Source organism: Lotus japonicus, chromosome 1 (genome assembly GCF_012489685.1).
Source record: "Lotus japonicus ecotype B-129 chromosome 1, LjGifu_v1.2".
NCBI classification, from domain to species: Eukaryota; Viridiplantae; Streptophyta; class Magnoliopsida; order Fabales; family Fabaceae; genus Lotus; species Lotus japonicus.
This window is the reverse complement of record NC_080041.1, coordinates 84,068,156-84,092,289: the sequence shown is the minus strand read 5'-3', so window position 1 is coordinate 84,092,289 and position 24,134 is coordinate 84,068,156. Positions and strand designations below refer to the sequence as shown.

At 36.8% G+C, this 24,134-nt stretch overlaps 1 protein-coding gene across 1 annotated transcript; it reads left to right on the top strand.

The window, feature by feature from the left end:
- The first annotated feature begins 1,293 nt into the window (after positions 1-1,293).
- LOC130724052 (branched-chain-amino-acid aminotransferase 2, chloroplastic-like) lies at positions 1,294-23,823 on the top strand. Its single transcript, XM_057575221.1, has 10 exons — positions 1,294-1,359; positions 17,579-17,643; positions 17,858-18,029; positions 19,588-19,764; positions 19,854-19,985; positions 20,065-20,163; positions 20,451-20,567; positions 21,109-21,204; positions 22,694-22,806; positions 23,026-23,823. The coding sequence occupies exons 2-10, from the start codon at positions 17,579-17,581 to the stop codon at positions 23,138-23,140; spliced, it is 1,086 nt and encodes a 361-aa protein (XP_057431204.1). The 5' UTR covers positions 1,294-1,359; the 3' UTR covers positions 23,141-23,823.
- Positions 23,824-24,134: the final 311 nt, after the last annotated feature.

The window sequence follows — 24,134 nt, the reverse complement described above, 5'->3', positions numbered from 1 at the left end:
AAAAGCAAAAGCTAAATAAAAATTTATAAGCTTGAAAAATTATTTAAAGGAAAAAAGTGCGTTTGCTGAAAATCGATCAAGCAGAAATTGTAAATGACATAAAATTACATGATTATTTGATTAATTTAATCCGTCTAAAAAGTTCATAACTTTTACTTTCTAACATTAGTGAAATAGGTGAAATTAGTCTCTCGATACGTTTTGTGGTAGTTTTTTTTGTTACAAGAGGAAAATAAAATGACACAAACTAGACTAGGTGTCAAGGCAAACGGCACAGTGACATCAGACGGAGGGAATGCCGCCAAACACACAAGGAGAATTCTCTCGCAAGCTTGTCTACCTAAAAAGTATGTTGCAGTATTCTTCTCTGGCGGGATATAAGCAACTCGAACCTCCTAGTTCCAACCAACAACTCCTTAACCCGCTGAATGGTATTCTGTGCTCAGCAATTCGAACCATTCACTGCAGTCTGAAGCATATCAACCACATTTCTACAATTAGAGACACAAATCACCTTCGTAAAACCAAGGTCCCAAGCATGCTTGAGACCTCCTCTACAACCAACATCTCTGCTAGAAAAACACTCTCATGTGCAAAGCTAATAGAGACCCTCTGAGATTCAAGTACCATGAGTGTTGCGAATCACAGCAACACAACCCATACGATGCAAAGTTGAATTCCACATTTTGTGACAGTTTAAAACACCACTAAATAAACAACAAATCATTTGTAACGGTTAAAAAGCGTTACTAATACTCAAAAAAACTATAACATAAAGTACAATAAATGCTAACTTCACATATTTTTAAAATGTTATAAATTAAAAGTTACGAATTTTTTTGCAGAAATCAAATTCATTTCACTCATATTTTACCCAAACTTAAAACATATTTAACTGATATCAATATGATAGAAACACTAATTTGGATATAAATTATCTTCATATTATTGAAAGATCCACTTTTCTCCTTTTTAATTAACGATTAAATCGCCTGATCGGATTATGAATACATCAAGAATCTGGATCTGATTTGATCATATTAATACTACGAATTAAAAACTTTTATGTTTATTTTAAAATTGGTACAATGTTTTCAAAGTAAATATTTATTGATTTTCCGATGCATTAAAAAGTAAATATTTATTGAAAATAATAATGCTACTCCAATTTTCAACGTGGTCGGTCCCAGTGTGATCATAAATATGATGCTTTTCCAAACATGCTGGAAAAACTAACTCCAGCCAGCTGCAATATTTGTATAAATGGGTACACGTATCACCTAAAATTTCAATCTGCAGATTCTAGAGCTGGTGCGGTCTTTTGCCTTCTTATCAGTCTTTTTCTTCCTCTTCTTCAAGGTGATGATTTTTTGTTGTACTTTCTTTATATGCTTTTTTCATTGGTGATATGTTATTAGGCTGCATTTTGTTTTAAACGCTAGCTTTCATGTCTGCTTCTTGGGTATGTCTACAACAAGAAAATCCAAATTCACATGAATTTTCTGCAAATTAATTTTAACATATATATTATAGATGGAATAATGATACATACACATTTCATTACATCTTTCATCTTATTTTTACACATTTTTCTTCTTATTTTTTTTATATTTTTTGTCACATCACAAATCAAATCACTCATTTATCTCTTCTCTTCTCATTTACTTAAGGTGGAGATGGAAATGAGAAGTTAAGACAACATTATCCATTGTCTCTTCATTGTAGATGATATACGCTCCAAAACTATTGTATTTTAAGGTTATGCACAAAGTTTAAGAGTTCATTAATGTTATAATTTGACCGAAACACTCTTATCTAATATGAGTTATATGAAAGAGGAGAATGTAGTGCCTGTTTGGTTTTCAGCAAGGAAGTCCGTTTGAAGCATTGAAATTCGATATCACAATTTCCAATGCGCATTCAACAAACGGAATGCACTTGTTGGGTTGAGTGAATGTGCTTTCACATTCACTCAACTGAAAACCAAACAGGCTCGTAAATCATTGGTCTAATTGATGAGAATTGTGATTGGTTGAAATAAAAGATGATACTTGGGAAATACAATATTAAATGAGGACATGAATGGAAGAGAATGAGATAAAGTGTTTTGGATATGTAAAACAACAATGGTTTGAAATTTCTATATTTTATTTATTAATTTATTTCCAACTCACTTATCTCCAATGTAATTGGATGATGAGTTATTTAACCCAAACTTTCTCATGAGTCATTTAGACAACCCCACTAAAGATATGTAGTTAATAAGTGAATCTGTTTTTAACACAATGCACCATAAATTGTCTTTTGGGAAAATACATGCAATTCAGTGTGAAAAAGAAACAGTACATATAACTCATCTTTCATTATATTAAAACATTTGGCTTAATAGCACTTTTGGCCTCTCATTTATCACGATTTGACAGTTCTGGTCTCTTATGAAATTTATTAGCCCACAACGTCATTCACATTTACTAATTGTTGCAGTTTTAGTTTTCTGCCAACTTCCATCCAATTTTTTATGGTTTTTGATTAAAAAGTAAATTTAACAAAAACCTAGAAACCATAAAACTGTTAATTAAAAAACATAAAAATGTTATTCCAGTCATATTTTAATTGATTTTTTAATAAAAAATCGTTAAATATTGGATGAAAGTTGATAAAAAAAATCCAAACTACAACAGTTAGTAAATGTGAGGGACGTTGTAGGCTAATAAATTCATTGAGGGACCAGAACTGTCAAATTGTGATAAGTGAGAGACAAAAAATGCTATTAAGCCAAAACATTTTACTGTTTCATTTTTCATTTTTTTAATAAGGATAAAATATTAATTATTATTTTCATAATATTTTTTATAAATAAATCTATATATATGTAAATGAGACATGAGGTTTTGCATGTATTAAATGCATTAAACCATAAATCTCTAATACATTTATATTAAATATATTAAAATGAACTGGGCGAGACCCCTGGGTCTCTCGCCTAGGAGACTTGACCTTAGGCGGGGAATGCGCCATAACATTGGGCCGCCCTTCCCGAGGCCCAACTGACCCATTTCTGCAGGATAAAGGCGCCAAAGCCCAACGCCACCTCTATAAATAGGAGGGAAATACTAATTGTAAGAGACTTTTAGCTCATTCGAAATAATAATAGAATTGAAATTCAGTTACATTTTCTCTCTCTAAGCGGTTATAGCTTTCTCTCTCTAAGCATTCTCATCACCTTCCTCATACTTTGGGTACTACCTTCTCTCTCTATGTTCTAGCACGGAACATTTGGCGCCGTCTGTGGGGAACGGTAGATTTCGATTCCCGGACTACGTGGATCGTGATTTGGTGGAGTGAGGCTCATTTTTCTGTGCGTTTTCTCTCCAGTTTTTCTTGATGGATCATGATTTGATTCCCGTGCAATTCGCAATTTGATTTCGAGAAGTTCAAGTCTCTGTGAAAACTGGTGCGATTCAGAGGCAAGTGGTGGAATTCTCGGTTCGTCGACAGAGCTTGATGGAGCCCTCTCGCCGACGACGAGGCAAGGAACCAAAGCGAAGTTACATTTATTCCCCGCACACCGTGAGGTTGGATAGACATCGTCGTGCAGAAGCACGTCGAGCGTTAAGTGGCGACTTGAAGATGCAAAATGAGTGTTTACAGGAGCAGTTGAGGTACTATAACCTCCGGCAGTGGAATCATGAGAAGGAGGAAGCTGCGGCTACGGCCGGAACCAAGCATTTCTCGGCGGCAGCACGAGAGGTGACTGTACCGGACGACATGACGAGCCTCGTGTTGGAGGCGTACGACGGACAAACCAGTCAAAAGAATCATTTGTCTCGTTTTGAGGCAAAGATGGCGAAGTACGCGGTTTCCGACGCTGTGAAATGCAGGATGTTTCCATCAACGTTTCGAGGCGCGGCAAAGGAATGGTTCACGAATCTGCCTCCACGATCCATAGCTAAGTTCCGTGATTTCTCATCAGAATAGGTGACCATTTCTCTTCAAGGACGGTCGAGGATATGTTTGGTACTCAGCAGGAGGAACGTGAAACCTTGGAACAATATGTGAAACGATACAGTGTCATATCCGCGAGGTTCGAGGAATTGCAGCCACGCGTGTGCGTGTGCGCTTTCAAAGGAGGTTTGGCCCGGGGAGAATTTTATTGCGAGCTGAGTAGGGAGCTGGCATGCTCAATGATGGAAGTCCGCGCCCGAGCGTAATACTACATCTTAAAAGAGGAAATTGAAGCACACAAGCGCAAGGGTGAGCGAACAGCAAAGGTAACTCTAGCAAGGGAAAAGGTACAGGACAAGGACACGAGTCGCGAGCACGAGTCCAGACAAGCTGGCCGATTCATAAAGAAGGAAAAAAGGGAAATTACTCCGCTCGAGAATGGGGAATAGGACACACTGGGGCTCGCGCCGAGAAGCAAAGGTAAGCTAGCGAATGAGGTCGCGAGGATGCTCAAACAAGGAGCTAGCAAAGTTACTTCTCGAGGCTGAAATTGAAGACATGAACAGAGTCGGCGAGCGCAGAAAGGACCCCAGAAGTGAGGCGGGGAGTCCGTTGAGGTGGTGTGAATACCACAACTTAGAGGGCCATAACACCACCGACCGTTTCATGCTGAAGGGTCAAATCAGACGGTTGATCGGGGTAAGGCGTCCGCAAGCGGCGAAGAGACAGAAATTTGAAGAAGCTGACAGCGGCGAGGGCGAAGGAACGGTTGAAGCAACGAACACGGTCGCTGGGGGTTTCGAAGTTTGCAACGACGTATCGGCGGCGGGCCGGGATACAGTGGGGGCAACAGCATCAGTACAGGTATATCCAGAACCATTTGGGTGCCCACATCCAGACATAGTGATATCGACCACCGATTTCGAGGGAATCAAGCCTCATACGGACGATCTGGTAGTGGTAATGGTAAGAATACAAGGTTTCAATGTACAGTGGGTGCTTTTAGACCAGGGCAGCTCGGCGGATATAATCTATGAGGACGCATTCAGACAGATGGGGCTGACGGACAAGGATTTCAGGCCATACGCGGGAAGTTTGGTAGGTTTCTCCGAGAAACAAGTTCAGGTACTTGGCTACGTAGAGTTGGACACAATTTTCGGAGTGGGCGAGGACGCCGAGCTCTTGAGGATAAAATATCTGGTCCTACAAGTCGCGGCAGCTTATAACGTCATCATAGGGTGTGGTACCTTAAATCGCCTCCATGCGGTGATATCTACGGCCCACCTTGCGGTAAAATATCCCCTACTTTGCGGGAGGATAGGAAAACTGACAGTAGACCAAAAGGGGGCGAGGAAGTGCCATAGCCATTGCCTCAACCTGTATGGCGGAAAAGGAGCTGGCGACGGAGACAGGTGCCACGAGATTGGGACGTTTGAAGGCGGCGAAGGCGAACAGGAGCGTTTGGGAGCGCAAAGCTAGAGCGACGGCGATGAAAGGAAGAGGAAGAATCAGGGCGAAGAGTCCCGTAGGATAAGAGGAGGCAAGCTCTACGCTCAAAAAGGTAATGAGTGGTATGACGAGGACGGGGACATGAACGCTACCAGTAGAGGAATACTGGCAATCGAGCCCAAACTCACTAAGGACCAAGAACAACGCTTGAGTGAACTCGTAGAAGAGAATGTTGACCTCTTCAATTGGGGGAAGAGAGGAACTGTTTGTGGGGAGCCGCCTGCATTTGCTTGGCCCCTCGGAAGGCAGGAAAGGGAGAAACTCATCGCTAAGACCAAGAATGAAGGAAAGGAAAGAGCACAAGGAAGGGGTAACAAGAGGGAGGCCAAGCAACAAAGAGATGGGGACATAAGACCAACGAAGTCAGCTCGGCCCACCAATCGCGAGGAAGGGCAGGGACAGATCCCTCGCCATGGCAGGGAAGGCAAAGAGGGCGAGGAAGACAGGATGCTGGGAGTAATACTTTGATTGAAAAGCAAGGACCAAAATAAAGATGCACTCTTTTTCTCCGACACGGGAGTTTTTTAACGAGGCATCCCTTGATGTAAAATTTAAACAAATCAAATACAAAAGGATATTCTTAGCAATACTCCTAACTATCGAAATGAGACGGCAGCCTGGTGGGAAAAATTCTCTGAAGGTGGTGATCCCAACACGACCTTGATGTATGGGGAACGCTCCAGAAAGTTCGGCGCTGACCGTAGCCCCTGCAGGCGACGTGTGCGGATGAGCTTCCCGCCGCCACCCGTTGGCGGTGTGCGTGAATAAGCTCTTTATCCAAAGAACCTCCCGGAGATATGGGCGATTCGAGTCTTCCCGAAATGCGGGAAGCATTTTTAACTAGGCCAAAAGTCTCGGGTAAACTCATATGGCCATTGGGCCTCGAGCAACTGTAAGTCCCCACCTAATAAGGCTGGAGGGGCCGCACCTACTCTTACGGGAAATATTGGTGCGAACAAAAGCCTTGGTAAAATACCGAGAGAAAGTCCTAGTTACACGTAGCACACTCTCGAAAAATTACTCACACAAAACTGGGAGGCTAGCACTGAAAACACGTGCTAAACGACGACGAACAAAGGCGAAGATAAGTGGCGGGCCGCCCGCCTCGCCCGCTTAACTATCCTTCGCTCATTTAATTATTCATTTATTCCGTCATTTATTTGTTTATATTGGGGCGATTTACTAACTCGATTATTTGTTTGCTCGTATGTTCATAATAGTGCACGTCAGAACAATTCGGGAAACAAAACTTTTATTCAAATACTTGACATAATACATTTAAAAGGGGGGGGGGGGTCTCTCCTCATTTTCCTACATTCTTTGCGCTGCTCTGTCCTCTCAAGCTCCAACCGGTATTTCCTGTACTCTAAGTTGCAGAGTTTCCGGCTCAGCTCCTGCTTCTCAGGACCTTCTTCCACCGTCTCCAGAGCTGTTATCACCGTTCCTTTCTCCTCTAGCAGATCCAGCTCCCGCCGGCAGAACTCTTGAATTTCCTCCACGAAGCGGAGAAAATCCCGGAGGATAGCGTCCATCTCAGAACTCAGATCCATTCCCAACAGTTTGTTGGTCAGGTCGTAGACGCTGGGATCTTCTGGATGCTTGACGTTGATGAAGAGGTCTTCGTCAAAGGCTTTCTTCCTGAGCTCTTCCAGACAAGCAGTATGAGAAGCCATTTCCTTGATGTTTTGGAAAGCATACGAAATGTAAAGATTGTTGCGTTTTGGTTCTTGTTTATAAGCCCAGTTCAGTCTCCGAGAGTTATTGCTGGAGCAGTTTTTCGAGGAGTTTTTTCTTAGAAAAAGAGCGACTTGCAATAAAGGCTTAAATGTTCGTGGCCGGTGGTCAACGGTAAACCGTTGGAACGTGGAAAAGAGGCACTTGGGCAGGCGTTGGGAAATTCCCCAAGGGGAACGTTCCGCATGATTCATTCCCTGGCGGGAGGCGTACAATTGAAACTCGAGTGAATCACCATTTTGGTCCCTAAGAAAGTAAGCGCCGGTCATAGTAGTCCCTCAAAATCATTAATGGTGAAAAAAATCCCTGAAAGTGTTGACGTCGGTCATAATAGTCCCTATCTATGTTTGGCCGTTAGTCCCTGGGACGGAAAATGCCCATGTGTCAATTTATGTGCCACGTGGGTTTCAATTTAGTCCCCGATATTATCAATTTAGTCCCTGACAAGCAATTTAATTTAATTATAATTAAAAAAAATAAAAATAGAAAATTCGAATTAAATTTAATTAAAATTATGAATTAAAAAAATAAAAAATTAGGAATCAAAACAGTAGTAGGAATCGAGAACATAACCTAAATTGATTCTACCATCAAGCAAACATGAAACCCAAATTGAATGTATATAGCATCTACCCATAACCTTTTTGTTTGACAACATCTACCTAGAACCTAAGAGAAAGATAGGAATTGGCCACATCCCCTACATGTATGTTTCTATGGTTAAAAACTCATGTCCAGCACCTCCACTTATCTCCCCATCCTTCTTCTTCCTTATCCTTCTTGCCATAAAACATGCTAAAAAAAACCCAGAATAACTTGTGTGTTGCCTGTCCAAACTCTTGATTGCCTGTCAGAGCAAGCCCATTCAATACCCGATTATAAGTAAATTTCCTTGGCAAAAACCCTCTAGCCATCATCTCCATTAACAACTTCCCAGCCACCACCAAATCCTCTGATTTCTTCCTCACAAACATTGCACTGATCAGAACATTATACATGTCCAAATTGGGCAAGCACAAACCATCCCCATCTTCTCAAACATGCTCAAACCCTTCTCACGCTCCCCAGCATCACAAAAATAACGAATCCCCACATTGTACGTCTGAACACCAGGCCTGATGCCATGTTCCTCCATCCTCCCCATGAACTTCACCGCCCTCTCCATGTCACCAGAATGACACAAACCTCTGATCTGCAACTTGAAATTTCCAACACTAGATCTGAGCCTCAGGGGGGAAATCAGAGAGACCCAGTAACCCATCTGGACGAATCAAGACGCAAATTGCGAAAAGGTCGGAACTTTTATGAACAAACCTTGATTGCTGATGCTTTCGCGATTCAAGAACCTCGAAACTTGGCCGGAAATCGCCCTCCACGGCGGATCATGGAGGCGATGGGGAAAGACTACTGGATCCTCTTCTACTCGCGGCGAGGATTTTCGTGGTGGTTTCTGTTTCCTCAAACGGCGAAGTAATCGTCCGGAAAAGCCATTTTCAGGCGGCGGTGGTGGTGGTCGGCGACTGTGGCGAAACGACGAATTGACTTGGGGGTTTTGTTGCGCACCTCACGGGGAGTCGAAAGGTGGTGTCGGTTTGTCTATTGGTCCAGTACTTTGGCCGGAATCGAGGGGATAAGGTGGTGGTGGTGATTTTCTCCAGAAATAGTGTGGTGGCTCGACCATGGCGAGGGGAACGGTGGTGACGGTAAATGAAGAAGATGATGATGTGTGGATGGATCTTTGTTTGATTTTGGTCTCTCTTTCATCTGATGATCTTGGTTCCTCTCTAGATGTAGTTTTTTTTTACTATAATTTTATTTTGTTACGTCGGAAACTACTATAATTAAGATTTAGTCATTTTTTTTAATTCATAATTCTAACTAGGATTTTCTATTTTTATTTTTTTTAATTATAATTAAATTAAATTGCTTGTCAGGGACTAAATTGATAATATCGGGGACTAAATTGAAACCCACGTGGCACATAACTTGACACATGGGCATTTTCCGTCCCAGGGACTAACGGTCAAACATAGATAGGGACTACTATGACCGACGTCAACACTTTCAGGGATTTTTTTCACCATTAATGATTTCTAGGGACTACTATGACCGGCGTCTACTTTCTTAGGGACCAAAATGGTGATTCACTCATTAAAACTCATAGCAAAAGCAGTAAAAACTTGGGGTTCTCATTAACAAGAGGGAAATTCAGTTTTAAAAAGGGAAGACCCTTAGTACAAAGATGGAAAAGATAATCTAAGGACTCCTAACGTGTGGAGTTGGCTCCACGTGTTCTTTTGTCAGGAAGCGCTCGGCGACGAAGCCTGGAGGATCGTCGGGCCCGACCAATCCTGTGGGAGTCACCCTCTTGAATGCTCCCATCTGGCTGAGGTCAATCAGAAGATGGAGATGTTCGACTTGGGCTTTGGCGAGGAAAAAGCCTCGGCCACGTTCGGAAATAACAGCAACGGCAGCCTCTGACCTCAATCTTTCTTCTAAGGCCTTCGCCTCAGGATGAGCTTGAGTCTTCATGGAGGATAGAAGGTCATCTTTCTTCGCCAGGTCAGATCGAAGGTTGTCAAGGTTGGCCTCCATCAAAGCTATTTGGTCTGCTTTCGCGCTCGAATCTAGCTGCGCCTCCTGCCGCAGCTCTACAAGAGTTTTCTCCAATTAAGAAATCCTCCTCTCGCGGAACTCTAAGCTAACTTCAGCACGAGCGGACTGGTCGGCTAATTCTTTGGAAAAGGAGTCTTCCTTGGCGATCAGTTGAGCGACGAGCACTTCGTGATCCTCAGCAAGTTGAGAATTGAGAGCGCAGAGGCGCGCCACTTCGGATCGTAATTCATCAGCACTTTGGACGAAGCGCCTATAGCAGTGGAGCGCGTGGAGCACTCCCGCCACAGCTCCTTCAGCTACATTATCCAAGCCACGCTGCTTAACAACTTCATCCATATGCGCCATTTGGACTGATGACAAAGTTAGAGAACACGGGAATCCCCGACTCACAGACCCTGAGGAAAGAGTCGAAGTATGAACAGGTGGAGGAGGGGCGTTGGCGGAAGATGTCAGGTTTGGACCAAGCGGCGACGAGATAACTGTTGGGCGGGAAAGTGAGCCGTCGGCAAGACCGTGTTGGGCTGGGATAGTCCCTGAAGGCTCGCCGGAGTTCAATCTTTTTGGGGAAGGGCGAGGATCCTCCTCCCCAAGGAGCCGTTTTCTGCCTGCCTGGATTCTCAACAGAGATGCTTTGTCGCCTTTCAAATTTATTCGAGGGGGAAAGGAGACGTTATTCTTCTTCTTAAAGGCCGCCAAAAGCTCCCCTTCGGCGCGGTGAGTTTGTCCTAAAAATATACAAAAAAGTGTAAGCCGGCCGAAAATAGAAAGAGCGAGAAGGGTAAAAGAGGAAGATTTACCAATCACTCGAGAGCAGTCTGAAACGGCAAGACGAGCCAGAAAGTCGATGACAGCTTTGTGTTCAGGAGTAAGGGAGTCCTCAGACGGGTCAACTATTTGGCGCGCGCCCTGAGTCCAGTAGAAAGGAAATCGAGCGGTGCCATCTCTGTGTGTAAAAACCTCAGGGTATTCGTGGGACACCACAACCCTGAAGAATTTCCGGGCTAAATCGATGGAGATACTAGGCCAGATGGGGTTGAAGCGCTGACGATCTGGCCTGGCTTCTAGGGAAACCCAGTTACGTTGCGGGGAGGGCTGGACAGATACGCATTAGAAATAAAAGAAGGTCGAAGGTTCAGGTTCCTGGTGAATCGCGTCGCAGAGAATTTCGAAACTCCGGAGGAAGGCCCACCTGTTGGGATGAAGTTGACTAGGAGCCACATTGATATTGTGAAGAACAGAGCAGATAAAAGGGGAAAAAGGAAATTTAATCTTCAAACTTGTGAACATATACCCATACACATAAGAGAAGTGAGGATCACCCACGGAGCAGTCTTTGGAGCGGAGCCAAGGGCGTTCAAGGGGTAAGCAGGCACGAACACGCAGAAGCTCGTCAAGAGGTTTCTCATGACAAAGTCCACCGGATTCCGAGGAAATCTCCCAAATGGATGATTCCTTTTCCAAACTTGACCGTTGGTTGGGTATTGTCCCGGCGGGCAAGGCCTTCACGTCGGGAGCCTTCAAAGATTCCCAAGTCCTCGTTCGGAAGGCAATGACTTCTTTTTCTTCAAGAGGAACGCCTCCTGGAGGGGGTGAGGGAACGGGAGGAACACACCGTAGAGGGGTGGCCGCGACGGCATTACGTTTGGGATTTTTGGTCTGACGCTTTGGAGTCATTGCGGAGGGGTTGCAAGGAACAAAGATAATTCTGACACTGGATAAGTTCGCGCGAGAGTAAAGGAGCAGAGATTCGTAAGTCGCAAAGGAACGGAAGGAATGAGTAGGACGATGCTGTTATAAGCGGGGAGCGACGTATGGAGGAAAACGTGTAGGAAGAAGTTGTGGACGGTTACCGAGGGATGTGGAGGAAAAAGAGAGGTTGTGCCCCATGACGTCAGGAAATGACATGATTGCTGTTGCGAAATTCTGGGGAGTGAGAAAGACGCATTAAATGAAAAGCTGCAACGGTTGCTGCCGATTAGTTGAAATTCAAATTGTCAAAGAAGTGATGTGACTGGAAGGGACATGTCAAAGGTAGCGGTTGAGATTTTGTGGATTCACTAACCCCGGCGTCACTTCAAGGCTTAATGCGTAGGATGGACACAACACGCAGCGGAGTATCACGATTCAAGGCACGTGCATAACTATGTTGAGGTGGGCGGACTAGAAGCCTTCGCCACAAGCCTGCTTGTAGAATTGGATCGCCCGGAAGAGGAGGGCATGGCTGGAGATCCAAAGTGTTGATTGTAAAGGCTTTATTTATCAGGCCATGTTGGCCATTGTTTTTCACTTCCAGATTCTTAGGGTTTTTTAGGTCTTAATAAGTATTCTTAGGGACGTCGCCTTGATTTCTTGCTTAAAGACACACTTAGCTCTCATGCTTCGAGCTCGGTGTCTTGTGGACTTGTGGACTGGGCGAGACCCCTGGGTCCCTCTCCCAGGAAACTTGACCTTAGGCAGGGAATGCGCCATAACATTGGGCCGCCCTTCCCGAGGCCCAACTGGCCCATTTCTGCAGGATAAAGGCGCCAAAGCCTAACGTCACCTCTATAAATATGAGGGAAATACCAATGGTAAGGGATTTTTAGCTCATTCGGAATAATAATAGCATTGAAATGCAGTTACATTTTCTCTCTCTAAGCGGTTAGAGCTTTCTCTCTCCAAGCATTCTCATCACCTTCCTGATACTTTGGGTACTACCTTCCCTCTCTATGTTCTAGCACGGAACATTAAAAATTAAAAAATATGAAATATATTAAAAACTGAAAAAAATTTATATAACAAAAAACTATTCAACTACTAAAATTAAATAACAACATTAATAAACTTAAAATTGACTTGGGCTTTGCATTTTACAAATATTAAAAATTAAAATTAAAAATTAAATATTTATTAATAAATAATTTAGATAAAATACTTTTAAAATAAAAAAATTATATCTATCAATATCTATCTATCTATATCTATCTATATATCTATCTTTTATATATATATATATATATATATATATATATATATATATATATAAAGGAGACTTGAGTTTTTTGCATTAAATACATCAAGTCATTCCTACCTCTACATTAAAACTAGATATCATACTCGTGCGATGCACGGGCTTACTTAAAATATTGTTTAACATTATATAAAAATTATTATAGTTAAATAATTAAAATTAAAATATTTTTCACTATAAATATAAAAAAATTATGTCAAGACATTTCAATAAATATTATTATAGTTCATTTTGTATAAATAATTAATATTACTCAAATTTAATTATTAGGATAAAATAATTTTAACAATTAATTTTTTTATATATTTAATAATATGAAAAATTATTAAGTTAATTTGAAATATTTAAATTACTAAAAAATGTTAAGTAGTAAGTGTTTAATGTCATGAAATAAGTTTTAATATCATTTTTTATATTTTTTAACCTGGAAAAGTCATTTGGTGTGACATGTCAAGACCAAGAAGAATAAATTAATTTAACTTTTTGAATTATAATAAGTGATAACTTAAATAACCTTTTTACAAAAAAAAAACAGCTCAAAATATTATCTTGTGAATTTAATTTTTTTCAACTTATTTGGTTTGGGAGTATTTTCTTACAGCCGATAACCATGAGACTAATTCCTTGAGGCTCTACGATCACGTTAAGTGGATAGACCAGGCCTCTCATAGCAAACTTTTATTCAACTTTGACCATTATTATTTTCTCTATTATGCTTCCTTGAGTAATTTTATTAATATATCATAGATATTTTTTTTTCAATAATGCACATATATGTTATAGTTAATATTAAATACGTACCTTGTAGCAGCATTTTTCAATTTTAAAATAATTTTAATTTTTCATATTTGTAAAATGCAAAACTTAAATAATTTTAAATAAATATTTAATATTTGTCAAATGCAAATAAATATTTATTGTTTTATAGTTTAATGTATTTAATGTAAAACTCAAGTCTCCTTCACTTTTTTTTTGGTACATCGGAAAGATAAATTGCACTCGCCAGGAATCGATTTCTGAACCTCCCTCTATCCAACTCATATGTCCCCAGCTCTTACCACTTGAGCTATCCTACGGGGACCAAGTCTCCTTTACATATAAAGTCAAATGCACATAATTGTTTTTAATTGTATTTTTTGATTGTAAGATCTTTATAAAATATAATTTTTTATAAATACAAGAAATATATTAAATAGAAGAAGAGTCACTATTTCCTTCACTATTATCTTATAATTTTGTTTTTTAATTAGTTAATGGCTTTAAACATTGCAATTTTATTAAGTTTTTAGAGTTGTGGTATGTCACACGATTTCAGATTATAATCTCATTATTTTCTAATAAGTGATACTTAAATTTTTTTTAGTCGGTTACATCTCCATGGATATGCATGTAGTATAATTTTTTGCGAGTTCATTTCATTGACCTTTCATTAAAAGAAAAATAAAAATACACCAGAAAACAAAAATACATTCTAAGAGTACATTATATTCATTGTATGTTGGTTATACATATTCATCTATTTATTTATTTAACTATTATTGGGGACTTTTCATTTCTGTCAGTTTCTTAATCCTTACTCCCTCATATGCCAATTTACTAATGTGAATTATCATGTTTATAAAAAAACTAATGTAGATTATTATTTTAATTCAATCTTTGTATTTAATACAAAGATGAAGTCTCTTGTACATATACACATTTAATGCTTAAAAAAGCACAAGTGTGCTTTACATATATATATAGATAGATACTCGTTTTTTTGTACTAATAAAAAAAAATGCACAAGAGACTTTAAATTTACATATAAAGTCAAATGCACATAATTGTTTTTAATTGTATTTTTTTATTGTAAGATCTTTATAAATTATAATTTTATATAAATATAAGAAATATATTAAATAGAAGAAGAGTCACTATTTCCTTCACTATTATCTTATAATTTTTTTTTTTAATTAGTTAATGGCTTTAAACATTGCAATTTTATTAAGTTTTTAGAGTTGTGGTATGTCACACGATTTCAGATTATAATCTCATTATTTTCTAATAAGTGATACTTAAATTTTTTTTAGTCGGTTACATCTCCATGGATATGCATGTAGTATAATTTTTTGCGAGTTCATTTCATTGACCTTTCATTAAAAGAAAAATAAAAATACACCAAAAGAAATACATTCTAAGAGTACATTATATTCATTGTATGTTGGTTATACATATTCATCTATTTATTTATTTAACTATTATTGGGGACTTTTCATTTCTGTCAGTTTCTTAATTCTTACTCCCTCATATGCCAATTTACTAATGTGAATTATCATGCTTATAAAAAAAAACTAATGTAGATTATTATTTTAATTCAATCTTTGTATTTAATACAAAGATGAAGTCTCTTGTACATATACACATTTAATGCTTAAAAAAGTACAAGTGTGCTTTACATATATATATAGATATAGAAGATTGAATAGTTTTTTATAATACAAATTTTTTTCAGTTTTTAATTTATTAAATTAAATATTTTTTAATTTATTTAATATAAAAGTATGTGAGGTTTTATAATTTAATGCATTTATTGCATGCAAAAAGCACAAGTGTGCTTTACATATATATATATAGAAGATTGAATAGTTTTTTATAATACAATTTTTTTTCAGTTTTTAATTTATTAAATTACATATTTTTTAATGTATTTAATATAAAAGTATGTGAGGTTTTATAATTTAATGCATTTATTGCATGCAAAAAGCACAAGTGTGCTTTACATATATATAGAGATACATGAAAAATAAAGAATTTCATTTGCAATAAATATATTAAGTAATAAAATTGAAACTGAATAAATTGTAATGTCAAAAACTATTCAACTACCAACATTAAATAATACATTTATAAACTTATTTATCTTATTTTTATAATTATTTATATATTAATTATAAAATTTCCTATACATTTAAGTAAAAGCTAAATATAATGTGATAAAAAAATTTAAACATATGTAGTTAAAATATTAATTATTGACCTCAAGTTGAGAAAAAAATTAAATTCATATAGAGTAATATATTTTATATAAAATAAATATATGAAATATCAGAAATAGACAATGATTAAATGCTTTTCGTAAATATATACTTAGAATTTTTTAATACTTACATGTGTTGTTAATATAGATTATAATGTTGTTTTGTGTTATTTTATAAAATAATTTTACATACATAAAAAACTAATATATTATAATTATTTAAGTCTTTTAGAATAATCTTTTTATACACATTAAAAAGTGTATAGAGTATACACAAAATGATATTTAGAATAAAATTTTATTGAATAATATTTTTATATGGAAACATTATTTATAATTAAAATTAATTAATTTTATTAATAAAAAATTAGCAAATAGTTTTAAAATAAAAAGTGCCGCAATAATTTATTAATAAATCATTTATAAAATTATTTATAAAATTAACATTATTAAGTATGACGTGGATGTCAAAAAAGTATGACGTGTGGGTATTTTTTTCAGAAATTTCTTGAATTATAAATTTTGATCTATTATTTATTAGTAAAAAAGATCAACTTAAGTATAACAGAAAAAAATAATTAAGGCTAAAATTAAAAAATAATTACTTTACTAAATAATATTTTGGAATATTAAAATTAAAATTTAGGCTAAAAAGCATTTTTGGCCCCTGATGTTTCAAATTTGTGCAAACTCTACCCCTACTCTATTTTTGTCGACGTTTCTACTCCTCATGTTTTCAAACAGTGCACCGTCTACCCCTCCGTCAGTCAGGCTTTCTCAGGAGAGGTTCCTGACTGGATTAGAGAGATGAAGAGGAGTATATGAAGTTGATGATGATCAAGGAAATGATATAAATTAAATTTGCTTGATGTATATATCAATTATGTATGTAACTGAATTGGTTAAATGCATGTTTTGCTACTTACAGGTCTTGAGTTTGAATCCCCCAATGTCCCTTTTTTTCAATTTCACTTGTAATTTTCACGTGGCAGGTCTAAAAAATATAAAAAAAAGTCAAATCAGCTCATTCCGTTAGTTTTTTAATGTTTAACTGACGAAGGGGTAGACGGTGCACTGTTTGAAAACACGAGGGGTAGAAACATTGACAAAAATAGAGTAGGGGCAGAATTTGCACAAACTTGAAACATCAGGGGCCAAAAGTGCTTTTTAGCCTAAAATTTATTGTAATTATCAAAGTTAAAGTTAATTAATTGTTGATAAAAAGTATAAGAAAATTTTGATATAATTTATTTGGTGATATTAAAACTCATTAACTGATTTAAAATATTTGAAATGCACTTTATAATTTATTGTATGTTTAAATAAATACATCTTTAAATTGTTAAAATTATTTCAATGCAAATTATTAAATTTGAATAGTATTCATTATTTAAACAAAAAAAACTCTAATACTCATAATGAAATGTTTTAACACAATTATTTTTATTTTATTATAATTTATAAGTAAAAAATATTTAATATATACATAATATTTTTATTTAAACTATAATCAATTTTATATAATGTTGATAAAATTGTAAAAACATCCGTGCAACGCACGGGTTTTATATCTAGTTAATAGTAAAGTAAACTGATATTTTTGTAATTGTTAATTAAAGAAATTCTGAAACGAATTTGCCACCTTTCAAGCTTTAAGTATCCATTTTAGTTTGTTGTGGCTTGTACGATTAGTGTAAGGTGCATATGCTTTAATTTTCCTCCACTTTAACACACAAATATGACAGCAGATGGGGAGTTACAGCAGCTATGCATCTCAACCCTCCCTTGTTGAAATCCCAGACCAAACATACAGGTAAGTTAATTATGACTCTTTCCATTATGTACTACTAACAGTAACAAAATTACAAATTAAATAACTATATTAATGGTGTTACATTTACTATGTTAAGGGTTTGTTTTCCTTCTATTTTTTGAGGGATTAACGTGTATTAGTTAGAACAGGTAGCTTGTATTTTAAGGGTTAATTAAGTTATTATTGTGCATTTGTGCTTTTTGAAAAAATCCAGTGACGATGAATATGCCAATGTGGATTGGGACAACCTTGGATTTGAACTAATGCCAACTGATTACATGTACATTGATAAATGTTGCGCGGGTCAAAAATTTGTACGAGGACAGCTTAGTCGTTATGGCAACATCGAACTGAGCCCATCAGCTGGGGTTCTAAATTATGGTCAGGTACGGTGTTAAACTCTCATGTCCATAACATCTTGGTCCTTTTTTATAGTTGTCTATGTACGTTTCTTCACAGAAAAACATAAGTGCTATATTAATCTCCGGAGCTGTCAAAATTTGGCTCACGGTTTGTGGCTCGTCAATAAGTTAAGTTGGTTAATTAAAAAGCACATCGCGCAAACATTGACAAAGATAAACCTAGACCCGATCGGCTCATCATGCCTGCGCATCAAACAAGATCACTAGGTTGAGACTTGAGTGCCTAATATAGAATTTTGCCATAATATTACTATCTTTGAAAGTTTAATTTGCTGGATGCAATTTTAGATTTTTTTTTCTTCAAAAACTCATGAGTCAATCCACTAATCCACAACGAGTCAACCTGAGTTGATATTTTTCTTACTCTCCAAAAAATAGTCGAGCTGGTTCAACTCACCTGTAAATTCATGGTGAGTCGGCCCCAAATGAACTGTTTTGAAGCTCTAATATCGTATAATTGAGATGTCATTACTTGTTTGGGAGACACTTGCATGTTTTTTTTAAAAAATGTCTTTCACAGAATTCAAACTTGTGTTATCATCCTTACGAGGGTCAAGTTTGCTTACTACTAAACCAACACGGTAAAAGAACCTTATTCGTTTTATGAAGTCACAATTTACATTTTCTTTTCATAAAATGTAAGAGATGGTATAATTGTTCATGGAAAATAATTTACAAAGTCAGTATATGTCAACTTCTTTCAGTAATTATTTTCAACCAAAATTATATAAATTTTTATTTTAAAATTAATAATTTTAACACTGTTATATTAATTTTAACACCACAACCACCACCACTGATCTCCATCGCCACAACCTCCACTAGTGCCACCGCCGTCATACCACCACCACAACTACCACCACTAATCTCCACCGCCACAACCTCCACTAGTGCCACCGCCGTCACACCACCCTTCACCGTCGCTACCACCCTCCACCACCACCATTGCCTCCACCACCCTTCACCACTATCACTTACGCCACCACAACCGCCATTTTCACCTCCACTACAACTACCATGTCCACCAACACAATAGCCACCGCCACAACCACCATGTTATTGTCTTCACCATCATTGTCATGACCACCAGGTAACACTCCCTTCACCACCACATCTTCATCGCCACTACAACCACCTCCATCGTCACCACCACCACCTTCATCGTCACCACCGCCGCCACCGACATTGGCACCACTACCACTCGACTGGCATCACCACCCTAATAACCACTACCATTACCGTCACCTCCACCGCTGCCTTCAACCACCAGTGACATCAAAACTCTATCACCACTACGACCTGACTCCTTCATTATCATGACACTGATACCATCCATTATCATGAATTCACAAATATACAAGAATAAAATTATCTTCTATAGAAAATACATGTAAGCACAAAAAAAGTAGTGGTGTTCTTATAAGAAAAGATGAACGCACCACTTATTCCATTTAATTGTAAATTTACTTTAGGGATAATAATTAATAAGTAACTGTCTTCATCCCTGAAATGTGAAATTTAGGGATTGTTTGAAGGCACGAAAGCATGCAGAAGCGAAAATGGGCGATTGCTGCTCTTCCGTCCAGAGGAAAATGCCATCCGCATGAAGATTGGCGCCGAGAGAATGTGCATGCAATCCCCTTCAATCGATCAATTCGTCGATGCTCTCAAGCAAACTGCACTTGCAAACAAGCGTTGGGTAAGATCATCCTAAACTAAATCAATGCATTTCAATGATTTCGTGTTACATTTGAATTTCCTCACACAATTGATGTAAACCCTTATCAGATTCCTCCACCGGGTAAAGGATCATTGTATATGAGGCCTCTCCTCTTAGGAAGTGGTCCAGTTTTGGGTTTGGCTCCTGCACCTGAATACACTTTCCTTGTATATGCTTCCCCTGCTCGTAACTATTTCAAGGTTAGTGATACTTCGTTTGATTTTTACTAACTTCAACTTACTTCATAAATTCAATCTTGTTTCTTTGTTCCCACCGCAGGAGGGTTCCGCGCCGCTCAGCTTGTTCGTGGAGGAGGATTTTGACCGTGCTTCTCGCCGCGGCACCGGAAGCGTGAAAACCATATCTAACTATGCTCCGGTATGCATTTTTCATGTCTTTAATTGAAACCAAACCAAACTAAATTATTATCTTGTGTATAAATTAAACATCAGAACAATATAAAATGACATAGTTTTTGTTCATTTTTGTTTGGTTTAGCTGTGAGTTGTTCAAAACTTTTATTTATTGGTCGCAGCTTTCCCCAATTTCTTTGACTGTCAATTTTTCATCTAAAGTATATGTTCAGTGAATTTGGACAAAAATGTAAAGGGGGTGTTTGGACTTTGGAGTATTCAGTAAGTTGTGCTACTTGTCTTGATCTGTAGGTCTTATTGGCAGAACAAAAAGCCAAGGACAGAGGATTTTCGGATGTGTTATACCTTGATTCAGCGACCAAGAAAAATCTGGAGGAGGTCTCTTCTTGTAACATTTTTATTGCCAAGGTATTATTCTGGTAGCATTTTTCTCATAAGAATGTTGCAATACCTCGATCGACATATGATGAGTGACGTGGAAGAACAAAAGAAAAATGTACACTAACTTAGAGCTAGTGTTTGTAAGCTAATGGGAGCATACATGGCATGTCTTTCATAACCAAAGTCCAGAATTAGAAGTTGTGATGTTAATTATGGTTCTATCTGATTTAATGCAAGAAATTACACTAAACTGATTAAAAAATGTAAGTAGATTGTCATCAAAAGTTTGAGATTTTGTATGTAAACATGGATTGGAATGAATAGGAGGTATTTTCTATATTTAATGGATCATATGATATGATCAAACATACAACATAAGATAAAAAAATAATAATGAGGTTGTGTTAGAGAACAGAATTTTAGACAATTGCAGTTAAGTTGGATTGTTTACCTTCCCTTTTTGCGCATGTTACTAAATGATTTAGTGAAATTCAATCTATAGAGCAAATTATCAACTGTCTGTATTCACTTGTAACTGGCCAATCTAATTCGTTTCCTAATCTCGCAGGGAAAATGCATCTCAACACCTGCTACCAATGGAACCATACTTCCCGGAATCACCAGAAAAAGTGTAATTGAAATTGCTGGTGATCTTGGCTATCAGGTAAGAATATATACTTGTGGCTCCTACATTCAATATTTTGTGCTTGTGTTTGGATATTAGTTGAGTGCCAACTTGAATAGACTCTTATCTTGATACTCCCTCCGTTCCCATATATAAGTCACATTTTGAGAAAAAAAAAATTTCCAAAATATAAGTCACTTTTTAGATATCTAGAAAGCATTAAATTCAGTTTTCCAAATTTACCCTTATATATACTCCTATACTCCTGCTTATCATTCCCCATGCCACTATCATTTACCACTAAATTTAATTACTCCATAAACTAACCCAAATTTTCACAACATTTTGACTTGGTGACCGAGACAATTAATTGGCACAAGAAAAGTTAGAAAAAATTGATGAATTGAGGTGTTGTTGCTCTCAATATAAGTCTAACAAATTCATATCTATTTCCATTTGGAGTAAACTGTTTGGAGCCCACATTAACATTAGAGTATCAATATATAAGCTGAAACTGTTTTGGTTCCCAAAAAACAAATTTGGTGGGAAAAATTTTAGTGTGAAAATTTTAGTGAAAAGGCTTGGAAGGAACTGTTTTGGTTCCAAAAAAACAAAATTGATGGGAAAATTTTTAGTATAAAAATTTCATTTCAAAGCTTGGATGAAAATTTTGGTGTTGGAGGGAGTTTTATTTCACATGATAAATTCATATCTGATTTTACGCCTAGCCTACTCAAACTTAAGTTGGAGGGAGTAATGTACAATTAAAACAATATTGAATGACTCATTGTTATATGGAGTAGTACAACTTTAGAGATAGTGGGATATTAATACAATTTTCAGATAAAGAGAAGAATTAATTGGATTGCTAAACTTTTAAATGGGGGCAGTTTAGGAAAATTAATTAGAAATTTTACAAATTTATTGCTTTCTAACTAGATTTTAACTACTTTCTTAATCTAAGATAATTAGTTAATTGTGACTTATATATGGGAACGGAGAGAGTATATAAGAAGAGCTATATTCACTTTTTATGTTGAAGTGCGTGCTAATGTCCGTTTACACTAAAGCTATTGGATATACAAACATATTGTTTCTGGCTTTTTGAATTCATGATCAGTCTTTCTCACAGACAGTAAAAATTTGAATATTCCTTTGTTATGTTTGTTTAAGCTATACCAGGTATTGATAATTAGTTTAAATTTTCTTCTGACGAATTTTCTGTTGAAGTTTTCAGCAAATTAAAGTCGTATAACCCATTAGTATTGTCTTCTATAGCAACAAAAGACTTATCATACTAAGTGTAGTATTGTCTTCTAAACCAGTATAAATAGAAATATAAATAGGAACACTAATCTTTTAAAAAAGAAAGTCATTACAATTTACAACAAAGTAGTCTTACGAAGTTTAAGGAAAACAAATGTTTGACCAAAACACTTGTTTGAAGTTCACATCATAGAGTTGATCAAATTAGAGCTTTGTATATTATTTTTCTCTTTCAGTTTACCGATTGACCAAATTGGTTCAGGTAGAAGAGCGTGCTGTAAACGTGGATGAATTGATTGAGGCTGATGAAGTGTTCTGCACAGGAACTGCTGTTGGTGTTGCAGCTGTAGGCAGTATCGCATACCAGGACAGAAGGTAATTGGTAACTTACATGTATAACAATGTAACTTACGTTTTTAGATTAAGTAAAGCTAATTTCTTCTCTGATCATATATCAACTACTTAAAACTTCTTCTCTAGATATATTACAAATCTTCATTTACTAGATATTTTATTGCAATTTTATTAAACAGGTATAATAAATGCACCATATTAGTCCAAAATTTACTGAAATATTATGTTATATATCTGCAGGGTGGAATATAAGACAGGTTCTGGAACCATTTGTCAAGAGCTGTACAAAACTATTTTAGGAATTCAAATGGGTATTATTGAAGATAAGAAGGGGTGGATCGTTGAAATTGATTAATACGTTCGGTTGCATCTGCTGTCTTAATATCTTCCAGTGACTTCCTGTTTCTTTGAATTTGTAGATATTCTCCATCATCTTAAAACTACCCATTCAAATTTGCTTCAGGGTTTTCTCCAAACCTTCTAGATTGTTTACGAATTTAAATCTTCCAAATCCGAACTGTCACCTTGCAAGTTTTCCTTTCTTTCTTGGCACGTACACATTCAGCACATTTGTGCTGTACACATTCATCACACTCCCCATGGCCAAAACTCCAGGTTTAAACTCATTTGTTATGATATAAGAAAATAGTGAGGTAATTGGAAATTTTGTTGTTGAACTCCATTTCTACCATCATCCTCCTCTTAATTAAGTATCTTTCTCCTTTGTCAATAATCAAATTACCCAAAAGTTGCTTGTCCTCTGCCGATGCTCTGTCTCCATCGTGTCACTACAATTCATGGTTGCTCACTGGTTTGGTGTTGTTGTTTTGATGATTCCTACCTTATGGACCACAACTTCTGTGTAGTTCTGTATTTATTACCTTCTCTATGTTACTACTTCCAAATTTCATTTGTAGTTAACTGAAATATGTAAGAAAAATGAAAAACAGTATGAAATATTGGAATATTTATGTTGCATAATGAAAAAAGTGAAAATGATATAAAGATTGGGCATGATGCTGCCATTTCACAGATTCATATACTTGTTTATGGGTTTTCGTGTGGGCGAAAGGAATCAGTAATGTGTGTTTTCTTTACAATGGAACTCATTATCTTGTAAGTTCACAAATAACGATACTTATTTAAATTTGGCTTTGTTTACCATGGACTAATAAAAATTTGACTCAAAGATTGAAAGAGTTTTTCTACAAATTAATTTTAACATGTAAGAAACATATTGTAAATAAAATGTACTAAATGTTAGTAGTAAAGACATTAATATATATTAGAAAAGAACAACTTCTAGCATGACGTTACACGTTAGCTTTTCCACCTTGGCCCTATTTGCC